This window comes from Geotrypetes seraphini, chromosome 1, assembly GCF_902459505.1.
Source record: "Geotrypetes seraphini chromosome 1, aGeoSer1.1, whole genome shotgun sequence".
Lineage (NCBI taxonomy): Eukaryota > Metazoa > Chordata > Amphibia > Gymnophiona > Dermophiidae > Geotrypetes > Geotrypetes seraphini.
Window position 1 is genome coordinate 296,335,153 of NC_047084.1, and position 15,495 is coordinate 296,350,647.

Consider the following 15,495-nt stretch of genomic DNA (forward strand, 5'->3'; position numbering starts at 1 on the left):
TAGATATGGCAACTTGTCCATGGACAAGTATAGAGAGAATCTGGAAAAGTTCTTCAGACGGTTAGATGAAGTTATTCTTCCAGAATGCCTGTTTATCTGGAACACAGCTATGCCCCTTGCCAAGAAAATCACTGGAGGATTCCTCTTGCCTGAGGTAAAGCAAAGTTGTCCAGAATGCCAAAAATTAAGGTCCATTCCTGATATGCACCTTACATGATAACAAAGCCCATCCCTAATAAGCTGAAAGGATCCTCTCTTCAGTTCTCATCCCACACTTTCCCATGTCCTCCCACAATAATCCAGCCATCACCAGCATGGCTGTTTTACATAAACATCAAACCACTACCCATGACCTTTTTGAATGACTCCAAACTATAGTCAACATGAGGAATGAGTGGTCTGCCAGTTTGATCTGGACTGAAATAAACAAGCTTTGTTTTATCCTGCTGGCTCCCTTGGATTGCTCATTGCCCATTCCCGCTTGTTTCCTTATACAGTGGTACCTTGGATTACGAGCATAATCCGTTCCAGGAGCATGCTCGTAATCCAAAATGCTCGTTTATCAAAGTGAGTTTCCCCATAGGAAATAATGGAAACTCGCTTTGATAGGTTCCCACCCTCCCCCCCCCGAGGCCAGCAGCGCTGCTCCCCCCCCCACAAGAATCGGCATTGCTCCCCCCGAAGGCTCCCCCGCGAACCGGCACCCTCCTCCCCCGCGATCCGGCACCCCCCCCGCAGCCATCGGGCACCCCCCTGCCGCGACCTGAGGTCCCCCCAACCCACCTGAACCCTCTTCTTACTTTGATGTAGCCTCCACACCAGCATGTCCTGTGCTGTGCCAGTGCCCGAAAATCTGCCTCCGGTGCTGGGCCTTGAGCATGTGCGCATGCTCAAGGCCTGAGAGTTCACGTTGGACGTTCGACGTGAACTCTCAGGCCTTGAGAATGTGCACATGCTCAAGGCCCAGCACCGGAGGCAGATCTTCGGGCACCGCATAGCACAGGACATGCTGGTGCCGGTGCGGAGGCTACATCAAAGTAAGAAGAGGGTTCGGGTGGGTTGGGGGACCTCAGGTCACGGCGGGGGGGGTGCCGGTTCGCAGGGGGGGGGCTCGCAAATCGAGGCGCGCTCGGTTTACGAGGCACCAAGTTTGCAAATGTTTTGCTCGTCTTGCAAAACACTCGCAAACCGGTGCACTCGTAAACCGAGGTACCACTGTATTCTGCTAGTCAGGACATCTAGTTATGAGGGGTACTGAAAAGTTCTCAGCCCAACCAATTTCCTAAATTCTGAGTGTTATTTTGCCACTGTCACTGAAAATACTGTATATACTCAAATATAAAGATGAGATTTTCGGGCCCAAAAAATGGGCGCATCTGTTTATTTGAGACTACTACCGTAGTTTAGAAAAAGATATCCAAATTTAAGTCTACTGGGCTGTGGGGAATGGAGTAGCGGGGCAGGGGCAGGCCTGACATGCGAGGCAGGCAGATGATTCCGGTGGTAGCTGCGGCAGTACTCCATGCTGTTTGCCAGCTGCCGGGAGGAGGGGAAAGTGAGGAGTCAGCGACGCATTTGGATTGCGAGCAGCCCTGCCTTTGGTTAATTCTAGAAATACAAAATATTTCTTGATGTTGAAATTTGAGACTGAAAGTCAAAATATATTTGAAATTTGACAAAAGAATCTGAACAAAAAATGCTGTCAAATGAAAATATGCAATACACTGTTACGCACTTAGGAAGCAGTGGTTCCCAACCCTGTCCTGGAGGACCACCAGGCCAATCGGGTTTTCAAGCTATCCCTAATGAATATGCATGAGCGAGATTTGCATATAATGGAAGTGACAGGCATGCAAATATGCTCCATGCATATTCATTAGGGCTAGCCTGAAATCCTGATTGGCCTGGTGGTCCTCCAGAACAGGGTTGGGAACCACTGCTGTAAAGTATGCCTAACTTTAGGCATGGTTTAGGCGTCCGATTTAAGTGGATAATGAGTGATTTAATGGTCCTAACAAGCGTTTATTGGGACTTAGACGGAGTTAGGCGTCAGATAGGCATTCTCAGAATATTGACGCGAGATAGATGTGAGTTTTTGGAAAAGTCGAGTCCAAGTATGTAGACGTGGGTGTAACAAGGGTGTATTGTGGGCGTGGTTAAGGATAGGCACCAGATAGACTCTACTTTGACTGCATCCAAACATCGTGGAAAATATAGGCGAAGGAAAAGCTGGTCTAAGTGTGGTTTCTGCTTGGTCTCTGCTTGGTTTCTACTTGGCCTGAACTATGATTTCTATGGGCGCAACATAGACGTGCTTTGGGCTTCCGAAATGATATATGCTACCTAGACTTCAGGAATCAGATTTTTTCCTCTTTTTCCCCTCCTAATAGATTTAATAAGCCACCATATCAATAGAGCACATCAATATAAACATATTGCATGGAAAACATAGTACTTTTCTGCCCAAACAGTAATATGATTTACTCATTACACCACCTTTTGGCTTTCCTGTTTAAAAAGAACCCCCTTTTTTCTCAACAAACAGTGCTGCAATCAGCTTTCTTGAGAGGAAAGAAAAGAACATGAAAAATATATAATTGCACACATTACTTCATTTCTCAGTGCTTAAAAAGAGAAAAACTAGATACAGACCTTAACATGCATTTTCCCTCATTGCAAAATGGAGCTGTTCAGCTTCTCAAAGCTGACTTCATTGTGAGATCATCAAGGTATAACTTCAAGGTAGTATGCCACAATTAAAAGATATGCTGGGTGTTGAACTCACAACCTCTGTATGATCAGCACAGGATTTTAACACATTGAGCTACATCAGTTTCTATTCAGGTGGATCTCATTGCCCTGTTATATCATAGTTGACTGACCTGCCTATGTATCATCTGATTAGCTATCATATCACAATCACCACAAAGAAAGCATTTCTGGCTCACCTTGTCCATCTTCTCAAGCTCACCGGTTCAAATCCCACTTTCACTCATTAACAACTTCCTAACAGCTGCCATTCCAGAGGGTCTAGATGGTGGACTTTGCCGTTTTTATCAGCACATTTCCCTTTCCAGGCAAACTTATTTTCACCTTCCCATGGCTAGGACATCCTAAGCTGTCATGGGAGGAAACTTCTCTGACAGCAAAGCCAATTATGGCTCACCAAGTTAATGCACCTTGTTGCACCTTGTCCATCTTCTGAAGCTCCCCGGTTCAAATCCCACCCTCACCTTCACTCATTTTAACAACATCCTAACAGCTATCATAAGTGGTGGACTTTACTATTTTTCATCAGCATTCTGCAGTTTGCAGGCACATTCATTTTCTCTCAGCTACAAGCCATTGTGGTAGGAATGTATTTCCTTCTATGAAATATCAGCACAGGGCAACAGGTATAACAGTTTACTAACACTTCAGAGGGCTTGGACAGGTATTGAAGGAAGGTACATATTTTTGAGATGTATCCTAGAGACATTCCTGTTGGTAAATTCAGCTTGGCTGGTTGTGGTTTCATGCCTGAGGAGTGTGTTGGGGTGGGGGAGGGGATGAAAGAGAACATGCTACTGAGAATTGCTGCAGATCATTTTAAAGATCAACTCAAATATGTTTAAGCAAAGGAATGGCTAAAGAGTTTGAAGGTTTTGTGGTAGAAAAATGAATATCAAATATTTGCTAACTGCACTCAAGACTTGAACCCCTGACATATAGAAGATAAAAGCAGTTTAGAATTTTGGTAATAAAGCCTCTACAGACTATGCAGATGACAAATAGCTTCTTGTCAAAGCTTTGCGAAGTAAAGGAAATGATTAAAAGTCAGTACAGGTGTATGCCCAAACCACACCTAAAGCACGCCCAATCAGATTTGAAAGTTTTCTGGCAGGAAGTCCTAACGGTGCCTATGACATCAGACGCTACTTAGGCATGCTTAGTGTAAGAAGGTCCATCAGAGCAGTATTTTCTCTTTTAGGACTCCTATTCTGTGTTATTGCTTATGCTGATTTCTGAGACTTTACTTTTCTTGATTATCTTTTAACCTTTTTATTCCTATATCTGCCACAACTCTCCATTTCACAGGACCATTAGCAGCTATAGTAATTTGTAATTTTGAAGTCTTTCTAACCTTTTTCATCTTTCCAGGAACTCCTTGCTAGCAACTAAGATAACAAATCTAGGTGAGAATGATATATTGCTAGCTACTTAGGTGTCTTTATTAGATAAAAGTTCGGGCGGAACTGGATGTCTTCACATTCTGTGTTATTGCTTATGGTGATTATCCATTAACTTTTTCTCCCCCTGATATCTGCCATAACTCTCTCCATTCTACAGGGTCATTAGCAGGTCTGAGAATTAGTGATGATAAAAATGGGTTTCAGGAGTGTTGGCTGAAAAAAAACCTATGCTGTTTGAAACTTTGGTGCAAGCAAAATGGATATGCAAGTTACATAAATATGTGAAACCTATGATGTTGGGAAGATGGAAGCAATGCTTTTCCTCATAGAGCGAAAGGTAAATAATTTTAGAGTCATAATTGTTAGGCATCCTTATTATAAAAAGGGAACAGTGTTTGTGCTTCTGTTCATTCTAGCTGTTATTCTGAGACGGTGCTGTGACATATTCTCCCAAGACTTCTGTGTTTTATTTTTGCCACAGATATCTTAACATTTTCCCCCTTTTCTCCTGATTTCAGGTTCCCAGAGTGGCTAATGACTCCCCTTGTGTTTCCCAGAGGCCAGAGCAGGTCTGTTCAAACTGGATTCAGCACACCAGCTTGCACCTGGCGACAGCTCAAATACCAAAACAGAAAGAATAGGTGAGAATGATGCAACCTTTGTTTCCTTGGGATGAATTATATACATTTTCACAATACTAACATGTTTCACACTTTTTTTTTTCCTTCAGAAGGGTGTAGTTATAGAAGATTTTCTGAGAGAACAGTAAATTGGTGAGTTTTAGGCTCTTTTACAAAGGTGCACTAAATCAACGCATGCACGTGTTAACATTTACCACGCACTTAAGCGGCACCATTTAGGGCGCCGTTAGCGTGTGCTAAAGGTTAACGCTTGCATGTTATCCTATGGACACGTTAGTACTTTGCGCATGGGTTGATTTAGCGCTCCTTTGTAAAAAGAGAGCATAAAACTCACCAATCAACTCTTAATTTGTCTCAATCCATCTTCCTTTTTCTTCAGCCTGCCTTCTCCTACCAAGAGCAGATTCTGGGACCTTAAACAATTCTACCACAGTAACAACTTGGACCTAGGAGTGGCTTACTCTGCATATCTGTCATGCATCTCATCGAACTACAGTTGCCTGATACTACACTTGCATGCTGCTTTCCTGGACTGTGCAATAAAAATCTTATACCATTTTTCACCTTGTGCTTATTTATATTGAGTAGCAGCCGTGCATTAGTGTTTCCATAATAAGCACCACTTCAGCTACTTCGTTACATAGACCTTTGCCTTATCTAGTGTTCTATGAGGCCTAGGCTTCAAAGGGGGGGGGGGGGGCAAACAGGGTAGCTGCATGTCTCCTGCCTCACATCCTGCAACCAGCATAATATTTGAGAAAATGATATATGAGAGCTGGAGAGGATGAAAAGGTGCAATGAGGTGCCTTAACTTGGTGAGCAAGAAATGGCTTCTTTCAGTCAGGGGAGAGGTTTCCTACCCTGACAAATTGAGATATGCTTAACTGCAGCCGTTTCGGCATACCTCGAGCGCTCCGTTACGAAGCCGCAAACACGCCGAAGCTACTGCCCAAACGACACCTAAACGGAACAGTATAATCAAACTGGAATTGCTATGATTTTATGGCTTATTGTGTAGCACAGTGGTTAGAATGAAGGTTGTGGTGTGAGCCTGGTCTGGGTTCAACTCCCTCATGTCCTTCAGCTGACACAATACTCATTTTAATAAAAATGATAAATCTAATTTTCATCTCAAACAGCACAACATTAACAATACTAGAAGAAATCTATTCCAAAAGTGGAGTTTGCATTTGATAAAAGCAGCAGTATTTGACTCCATGTTACATTTATTGAACCATACTTGAGATTCTGGCTTTTGGGACAATGAAAGCAGTGCTTTAAGCCATTGAGCTACCAGTCTTTTGTCTCAGCTAACTGTGATATGATAGCTAAGCAGATGATACATAGGCAGGTCAGTAAGCTATGATATGACAGGGGAAATCAGAGAAACTGGAATGGAAGGTGGTGTAGCTCAATGAGTAAAAGCGCTATGCTGATCTTACAGAGGTTGTGAGCTCAACTCCTGGCCTGTCTTTTACTTGTGGCATTGTACCTTGCGGGTACACCTTAATGATGTCACAATGAGGTCAGCATTGTGTAGCTGCATACCTCCATTTGCAATGAACTAGAAGGTCTATTCTGTGTTTTATTCTGTTTTTAAGCTCGGCCAAATTAAGTTATGGGCTTTATCTTTGCTTTGAAGAATGAGCTGATTGTAGCGATGTTTAATGAGAAAGAGAGTGTTATTTAGAGCAAGGAATCACTTCTAAAAACTCTCAAATAATGTCTTTGGGATGCCCAGAGAAAGCTCATTGGATGGCCCAGGCTGCCTAAATAGCATGTATCCTGCTAAAGCCTTTCTGGAGCTTAAACCACGTCTATCTAAAGCCTATACGATGCTCAAACTCCTATGCTTTACCCTTCTTATAGGAGCTAATTATACCATTGCTGTACAAGTTTCTGTGTAGAACATGAGTGAAGCTTCCACCCTGATGTTTCCAGTTCAACTCCAAATTAGTACCTCTCAGTCAAAAAGTAATCTTATACTTATCCTTTTAAACATGGCATACTATGTTTTTATTATCCTTTTAATGATGGTATACTTTGGGTTTATTATGTTAAAGCTTACAATCCTGAAATAATGATAAATCAGTAGAAAACACATTTTTATATATAACATCGTAAGGATGTCTATCTGGTGTCTATATCAGGAAAAAGTAGATTTTTGAAAACGAATATCGGACTCCTAAGTAACGCTGATTGGAACTTATGCCACGAGGACATCTAAAGCACGCCTAAAACTAGATGTAGTTTACAGAATCGTGGCCTAAATATTTTTAATCTGAAGAATTTGTTCTCAAGAGTTGCTTCAGTCTGATCCTCCTCCTTGGATATCCTCAAATCTAATATAAATAGTCTCAGAGCAGAGAGAACTTCTTGACAGTAGATTGGATCAGTGGCAAGCAGTAACCACCAGGGCAACAATTTCAGGATATAACTTACATTTACCAGTACTTGCGATCCTGGACAAAAAAGTATAGAAGTATAAAATGATAAATTTACCACATTATAATGCTGTAAGTTTTTACTCTAAAACTGGAGTTGGAATGGGCGAATTTTTACTGACTCCACTCAAAATTGCTTCCAACTCTTGATTCCACAGCCCTGATATTATACCTTCTGTTTACAAAAAAACACAAGTTGTTTTTTTTTTTCTCTCATCCCCTGTGTCAGAGATGTATTTAATTTCTTTTTTTTGCTGTCTTCAGTCAATATTAGTTTCTTACTAACGTGTTCTAGACTTTCAGCTTTTGATGTGAGAGCATCATCTCCTCCTGCAGTCCTGAGTGTGCCCAGCATACAAATCCTGACTCTAAAGCAAATTTCATTTATTCTTAGTTGCAGTACAAGGATGAAACTTTACGTGTTGATGTCATAGAAGGGAACTACTACAGTGCCACTCTAGCTGGTTCTCACAGATTTGATGTGTTAGACTTGCATTACTACTTACGGTTCGATGATCAGCACCGACTGAAAGATGGGATTCACTGGAATCAAATCGTGCATCGCAAGATAACGCAGCTGCTTTTGACTCATATTGCAGATGCATGGGGAGTGGAAGTTCCAAAGGAGAAGCCTATCGTAGGTAAGGAGATGGATATTGGGAGAGGTGGGGAGGGAGGTGGCAAGGAGGGAATGTGTGGAGTATAGTGTGCAAGATATTTTGCAGTGATGGGGAATGGTTACTTATCCCTTTAGCTGTATGCATAGTTAAGGTGTAATGTGGACTTAAATACCTTTGACCAAGTCCAATAAAAATTTGACTTTTATGTTTTGTGTGATTTAATGAGCTTTACCTTTAACAGATAAATGATGACAGTTCTCAGCTAAGCATTTTTGCAAACCTAGTTGAATGCTTTTAATGTTCTTGTAATGCTTAATATTCCTGAGATTGTGTTGTGTAGAGAAGCTTTCTTCTCTGGCTTACTACCTAACCAAGGATAAAGGTGGATAGTTTTAATGCTAAGTAATTGTCTGTTCCTTAGTGTCTTCACCAGACCACACCCTATGGTGGTGTGTCTGTCGACCAGCACGTGGGGAGACAAAAATACAGAGCAATATGTTCTACACTGAAAGGGTACCATATACCTTCAGATTTTTCTGTCTTCAGCAGATGGTGATGGGTCAATATTTCAGCACTGGGGTCAGTTGGGTAACTGAGACCCAGTAGGGGATATTATTCTTAACACTATTTGGCTCTTGAAGGGATTACTCAAGGAATCAGCATCTCTTACCTCCTCTTTTTCCCCTGTTGTCACAAAAAAAGATTGAAAGGAGAAATCATTTCTTACACAAGAAAAGATTGTACTTGGTTTGTAACAGCACTGATGAGAATACCTCTTCTGTTTCTTTTAGTAAGCCATGAAGAGCCAATAAGTTCTGTGCATTCCCTTAGGGAGAGCCTGAGGTTGGGAACCAATTCTAATTGAGGCTGCAGGTCTTGGTGCCAGAAGCAGTGCTTAAATGGGCCTGAGCCATCCTATTCTGTACTTCTTTAGCAGCAGTGTCTGTTTCATAGTTTAGCAAAGAAGCTCCCCTAGAGAGAGTGAGGTTCCGCATTTCTTGTTGGGGGACCCTGGGGGGAGCCTTATGGGGAGAATCCAAAAATGTTCCTCATTGGTATCCAGTTAAGCAGAGACCTCTTCTGGCCATGCCATTTCTGACTAACTTCACAGAAAACATGGGTGACAACTATTTTAAGAAGATAAGAATAGCCTTACTGGGTCAGACCAATGGTCCATCAAACCCAGTAGCCCGTTCTCACAGTGGCCAATCCAAATCACTATTACCTGGCCAAAACCCAAGGAGTAGCAATATTCCATGCTACCGATACAGGGCAAGCAGTGGCTTCCTCCATGTCTTTCTCAATAACAGACTATGGACTTTTCCTCCAGGAACTTGTCCAAACCTTTCTTAAAAACAGCTACGTTATCCGCTCTTACCACATCCTCTGGCAATGCGTTCCAGAGCTTAACTTTGAGTGAAAAAAAATTTCCTGCTATTAGTTTTAAAAGTATTTCTCTGTAACTTCGAGCGTCCTCTAGTCTTTGTAATTTTTGACGGAGTGAAAAATCTGTAAGCCACTTGCAGACACATTTTTTTCTGTCAGCTATAGGCTGATCAGGTTACCTCTACTATGCATTCCTGTCTGCAGGTTCTGCTTTGTTTGGATTATCGCCATCCCTTTTGGGAAGAAAGTCCTTATTTCTGCAAACTTTGGTTTATTGCTGTATCAAGATACATGCTTAAAATCAAGCACCACGATAGTTCTTCTTTTTCTAATATGACAGGTGAGATATCAAAGTAGCTTACATCGGAGCCTCTAGAGCAGGAGTTCTAGGGACTAGTGCTGCTTGATTCAGGGAAAATTTTTTCAATTCAATTTTTCCATCCTGATGGGTTTATTTTGTAGTCTTTCCACCCATTCCATACCACCATCCTTTGCCCTCTCCAACCCCACGCCAGTGCAGTGGTGTAAACAAAATAAACAAAAAATTGTCTTCATCTCACTGTCTAACACCAGCTCTGGCAGGATACATTTCAAATCTGATATATTGTAATTACAAAATAGAAAATAATCACTGCCATATCCAACATTTCTTTCCCACTGTCTACCATCCATCTTTCTCTCCTTTTTTTTTTCTTTCCCCCTCCTCCGCTTTGTGCCCTGGGTCAAACTTTCTCTCTATTCCTCCCCTTGCAGCATATCTCCTTTCCTCCCCTCTGTTATGTGCAACATTTCTTACTCTCTCCCCATGCAGCATCTCTCTCTGCCCTCCACCCTATGTCCAACTTTTCTCCCTCCCCTCCACCATAGGCAGGATTTCTACCTCACCCCTTTCTACCTCTTTGTTGTATCTCTCCCTTCCTCTCCTCCTCCCCAATTCTTCCTCTCATGTGCATCATCTTTCCTCCTCTCCGCTTGAACTTTACATTCTAGGCGGATCACAAATTCAGGTACATAAAAACATAACTGTAAATATAAGAATGTATAGGATAGACAGCAAAAACAGTTTAAACACCACTATTGTTACTCAGTTTCATACCTGGTACTGGTCAAACTTAACAATATGTTTGCTGGAACAATACAGTTTTCAGTTTTACTCCAAACTCCTCCTCCTCCTCCTACTATTAATTACTTCTTTAGCGCTACCAGATGCACGCAGCGCTACACAGATTCACAAAGAAGAAAATGATCTCTGCTCAAAAGAGCTTACACAATCTAAACAGTCAAGACAGACAGACAAACAGGATGTCATGGATACAGTTAAGGGGAACGGTCAATCGGCAGGCTGGGTTGGAGGATAGAGGAGTAGGATTAAGGATTGAAAGCTATATCAAAAAGGTGGGTTTTTAGTTTGCTTTTAAACAAGGGAAGGGAAGGTGCTTGACAGACAAACTCAGGTAATTTATTCCAGGCATAGGAGGCAGCTAGATGAAAGGAATGAAGTCTGGAATTGGCAGTGGAGGAGAAAGGTAACTGCATGCACTTCCACTGGTAGAACATTCCAAAAGATTGGACCAACTATTTAGAAGATGGAAGATGATAAATCACCTTAAATGAAAGTTCATCCAACAGTATAGTGTTTGAACTTGTTGATGTAGATGTAAAGTTGCTGCAATTACTGGGATAATTTTACCTATTTAAAGTTTTAAATACTAACATATCACTTTAGCTACCAATTAAAGAGATAATTTGCTACAATGCAAATTTCTTGTATAATCCTTCTGGAGGCTGAACTTGAGGGGGATCTTGTATGTCTGGTAGCTTATAAGAACATAAGAGATGCCGCTGTTGGGTCAGACCAGTGGTCCATCGCGTCCAGCAGTCCGCTCACGCGGCGGCCCTTTTGGTCAAAGACCAGTGCCTTAATTGAGACTAGCCTTACTAGCGTACGACCTTGTTCAGTAGGAACTTGTCTAACTTGGTCTTGAATCCCTGGAGATTGTTTTCCCCTACGATAGTCTCCGGGAGAGTGTTCCAGTTTTCCACCACTCTCTGGGTGAAGAAGAACTTCCTTACGGAATCTATTCCCTTTCAACTTTAGAGAGTGCCCTCTTGTTCTCCCTACCTTGGAGAGGGTGAACAACCTGTCCTTATCTACTAAGTCTATCTCCTTCAGTATCTTGAATATTTTGATCATGTCCCCTCTCAATCTCCTCTGTTCTAGGGAGAAGAGGCCCAGCTTCTCTAATCTGTCACCGTACGGCAGCTCCTCCAACCCCTTAATCATATTAGTTGCTCTTCTCTAGACCCTTTCGAGAATTAATATGTCCTTCTTCATGTATGGCTACCTGCCCGGGAGTTTCCTGTCATGCTCAGTTTTGTACCTGCAGCTTCGCTGCATGGTTGAAATCAGTCTCTTCTGCTTGTGATTTGTTTTCAATTCCTAGGCTTTTTTTTAATTATTTATTTTGCGGGTTTGCACATGTGCTGCAGATCAACTCTGTGCGAGTGATCTTTTGGTGGGAGATCGCAGACATTTTAAATTTTGTCTGCTTCTGGAGGGTGCTTTGTGAGCTTAAACTGCAGTAAGCCCTCTAGACAGCCTGCAAATTGGATCAGGTCTCCGGGAATGGGAGCCATCTCTCCCCTGGTTCATCCACAATGGGGTAGAGCGCAGGCTGCTGTGGTTCCGAGGAGGTACGCCGGGATCAGAACTGGACGTGTCTTCCCTAATTTCCCTGAGGGGTCCTGGTGGTCGTGATCTGTGGTGACAGGGAAGGTGAGGCGGTCAGAAGACCTGAAAAATCCAGTTTAATCAGCTCTTGGGGTACTGATCTCCTTGCTTGTACTGCCTTAGACTTTCATTGCAGAACAGCTCTCTGTGGTGTCTGTGAGTCACAGAGTTTGCCAATTTTGGGGGATGCTGCATGCCCTGGTCCCATCCCCCCACCTGTAAAATCCTAAAATCCTGATTTCCTGTGTTTGTCCCAGGTGTGTTTAATGCAAAATTGGCACCCGTTGCGACCATCTTGGATTTTCTTTAAAGTTTTTAAAACAATATATTTTGGACTTAGAAGCTTGCTCCAAACTTCACAGATGATCACTTCAGGACAGGATGGCATGGATTCATGCCTTAAATGCAGCGGATGGCTTGTGGATTCACAGCAGTGTATTCTGTGCGATGTGGCCCGCGAGGGGCGTGAACTGTGTGTGGATTCTGTACTATTCTCTGGAGAGGCCCTTCTTTCATCCGATTTCGCCAGAGACACAATTCCACCGTCCGGGCAAGGAAGGCGCTTTCGCGAAATGCAAGCACAATTCCAGGGAAAAATTCTCATAAGTCTTCTAAACATTTCAAATCTGAGTCCTACGGATCAGCTCTGGCCACTGGGGACTAAATTCCGCCGAATTTGTGGATATGATGTATCGGGCTTTCATGAGAATGAGAGCTATGCCTGTCTCCCTCTCAGACTTCGGTGCGGCAGTCTGTTCAGCCTTTGAATTCCAGCATGTCCATTTGCTCCCTTGCTGGTCCACCTGAATGCCAGCGGCAGCTTCCTGCTATTGTCTCGATGCCTGCATCAATTTGTATGCTGTTGCTGTCGCACGGATCTTCAGTGGGGTCCACTAATGTAGCTAGCTTAGCGGATCTCGGAGATTCCCAGAACACTAATTTCTGCGTTCTGGGAGAGGATCAGACGATGCACAGGCTCTTTAAGTCCATCTGCTTTCCTGATCTTATCTCTGAGACCCTGTGGATATTCAAATTTGATTCAGACTCAGCGGTTCAGGCAGAGTGTACCGTCATGAGTTCTAAACCCCCGCTTTCCACTGCATTTCCGGATCACGCAGACTTGGCGGAAATGCTCTTGGAGGTTTCAGAGGCTCCCTGTGTGAGCTAGAGCTATGACTAAATTGTATCTCATGCAATCAGAATTTTCTAAGTGCTTAGTCCCACCGAGGGTAGATTCAGTGGTGGCTCAGGTCTCTAAACGTACCTCTTTGCCCTCAGATGGAGAAGTTGTCCTGAAGGATGTTCAGGACAGAAGACTGGATTTTATCATGACGCGTCTTTTTGATTCCGTTGCAACAGACGTGCGAGCTGCGGCAGCCACTTCCTTTGTGGCCCGTGTGTGTCATACCAAACTCCATCAGAATCCTGAGAAGGATGTCCTTCAAGACCTCGACTTCCTGATTTTTGGAGTGAATTTTTTGGCAGACTCACAATATCTTGAAAGTTTTTTTGCTAAGCTGGGAGCTTATTCAGTTTCTGCAAGGAGAATGTTATGGATTCGCAGTGGTTGGGTGATGCTTCATCGAAGGCTATGCTGAGCAAGTTACCTTTTAAAGGTTCACTTGTTTGGATGACCTTATGGCAAATGTGCAGGACCGTAAGACTAAGGTGCTTCCTAGCTCTAGACCTCACCTGACCAGGGGGGGACGGAACGGCCAAATTTTCGTCCCTTCCGGAGAACCTCACAGTATACCAGACCCCCTGCAGCGGCACAGCGTTTCGGTGCGACCTCCAGACCTCGCTTTGGAGGTGTAGCGTGCCAACAGTTTGCCTCCTCTCGACCTTCTGTCCCTCCCAAGAAAATATTCTGATGTCGGGTCTCTGGCAAGGCCCCCCCCCCCCTGCTTTCGGCCTTCCTTCTTGAATGGCTAAAGATAACCTCGGACTAGTGGGTCCTAAAGGTTTTCAGGAACAGTCTTTGACTACAGTTCTTCCGGCCACCGCTGGACTTCTTCCTGTCTTCTCCCGAGGGAAATCCGGACAGGGCCAGCAAGCTGCGTGCTACGGTGCGCCAGTTACTGGATCTGGAGGCCATAGAGCCAGTCCCAAGGGACAGCTTGGGCTCCAGTAGCTACTTGATTTACTTCATCGTGCAAAGAAAGTCTCTGAAGATTGCTGATCAATTCTGAACCTGAAAGCAGTGAACGCCTTCCTGCGAGTTCCGCGTTTCTAGATGGAAACGGTGCGCTCTGTAATAGCGGCTACTATTGCGCGCTGGATCAAGGAAACTATTGCTTCTGCTTATCTTCTGAAGAAAAAGTCTGTTCCAGAATTTCTCAAGGCTCATTCCACTAGGGGTCAGGCAGCTTCTTGGGCTGAGTCTTCTCTAGTGCCTCTGGTGGATATTTACAAGGCTGCAGTTTGGTCTTCTCTGCATTCCTTTGTACGATACTGCCGTGGTAGACACTACTGGTAGACCATGACATCCTCCTACAAACACTAGACTCTATAGGAATCTCGGGCAAGGTACTATCATGGTTTAAAGGCTTCCTACAATCCAGAACTTACAGGGTTAAAACAAACATAGAAAAATCAGAACCATGGTCCAACCCCTGTGGTGTACCCCAAGGATCACCTCTGTCTCCCATACTCTTCAACCTATAGATAGCTTCCCTCAGCTTCTGCCTAGACAAACATGGCCTAACCTCCTACAGCGATGCAGATGACATCACCATTCTCCTCCCCTTCAACCATCCAGTGCCTACTATGATAGGCACAGTACACAGAAACTCGAAACAGTAGCAACATGGATGACAGAACACAAACTAAAACTTAACTCCGACAAAACAAACTTCATCCTCCTAGAAAACAGCAAAACTCCAACCTTAATAAACCTAGTAATAAACTCTATCTCGTACCCCATTCAACCCACGCTAAAACTTCTTGGAGTACTGATTGACAGAGGCTGTACCATGCAACCACAAATCAACAAAATAATAAAAATATCATTTGCAACTATGAGAAACCTAAAACAAATTTGAAAATTCTTCGACAGGAAACAATTCCAACTTTTGGTACAATCTCTAATCCATGGACTAATAGACTACTGCAACATATTATACCTCCCCTGCCCAGCAACCATGATAAAACAACTACAAACAATACAAAATACACCTCTAAGACTCATCTATTTGCTGAAAAAATATGACCACATCACAGAGGCATATCACGACTCACACTGGCTCCTAATACAAGCAAGAGTGCACTTCAAATTCTACTACCTACTATTTAAAGCTATAAATGGAGACAGCCCAACCTACTGGAACAACCGACTAACTCAATCCACCTCAACCAGACACAGGAGAACCCACTCACTATTCACACACCCGGCAACCAAAAATGTCAAATGAAGAAAACTATATGACAACCTAATGGCCACCAGAGCAGCAAAACTAGACAGACAGCTCACCAATCTGCTATCTTCGACCACAGACTACAAAA

General features: G+C 43.3%; 1 protein-coding gene across 6 annotated transcripts in view; it reads left to right on the forward strand.

Moving 5' to 3' along the window:
* The window catches only part of LOC117364564 (PC-esterase domain-containing protein 1A-like), a 163,098-nt gene that overhangs the window by 118,946 nt on the left and 28,657 nt on the right, over positions 1-15,495 (forward strand). For all 6 annotated transcript variants that reach the window (XM_033953914.1, XM_033953931.1, XM_033953922.1 and 3 more), the window contains exons 6-7: positions 4-154; positions 7,652-7,898. In XM_033953914.1, coding sequence (XP_033809805.1) covers positions 4-154; positions 7,652-7,898 — 398 coding nt within the window. The remainder of the gene's footprint in view (positions 1-3; positions 155-7,651; positions 7,899-15,495) is intronic.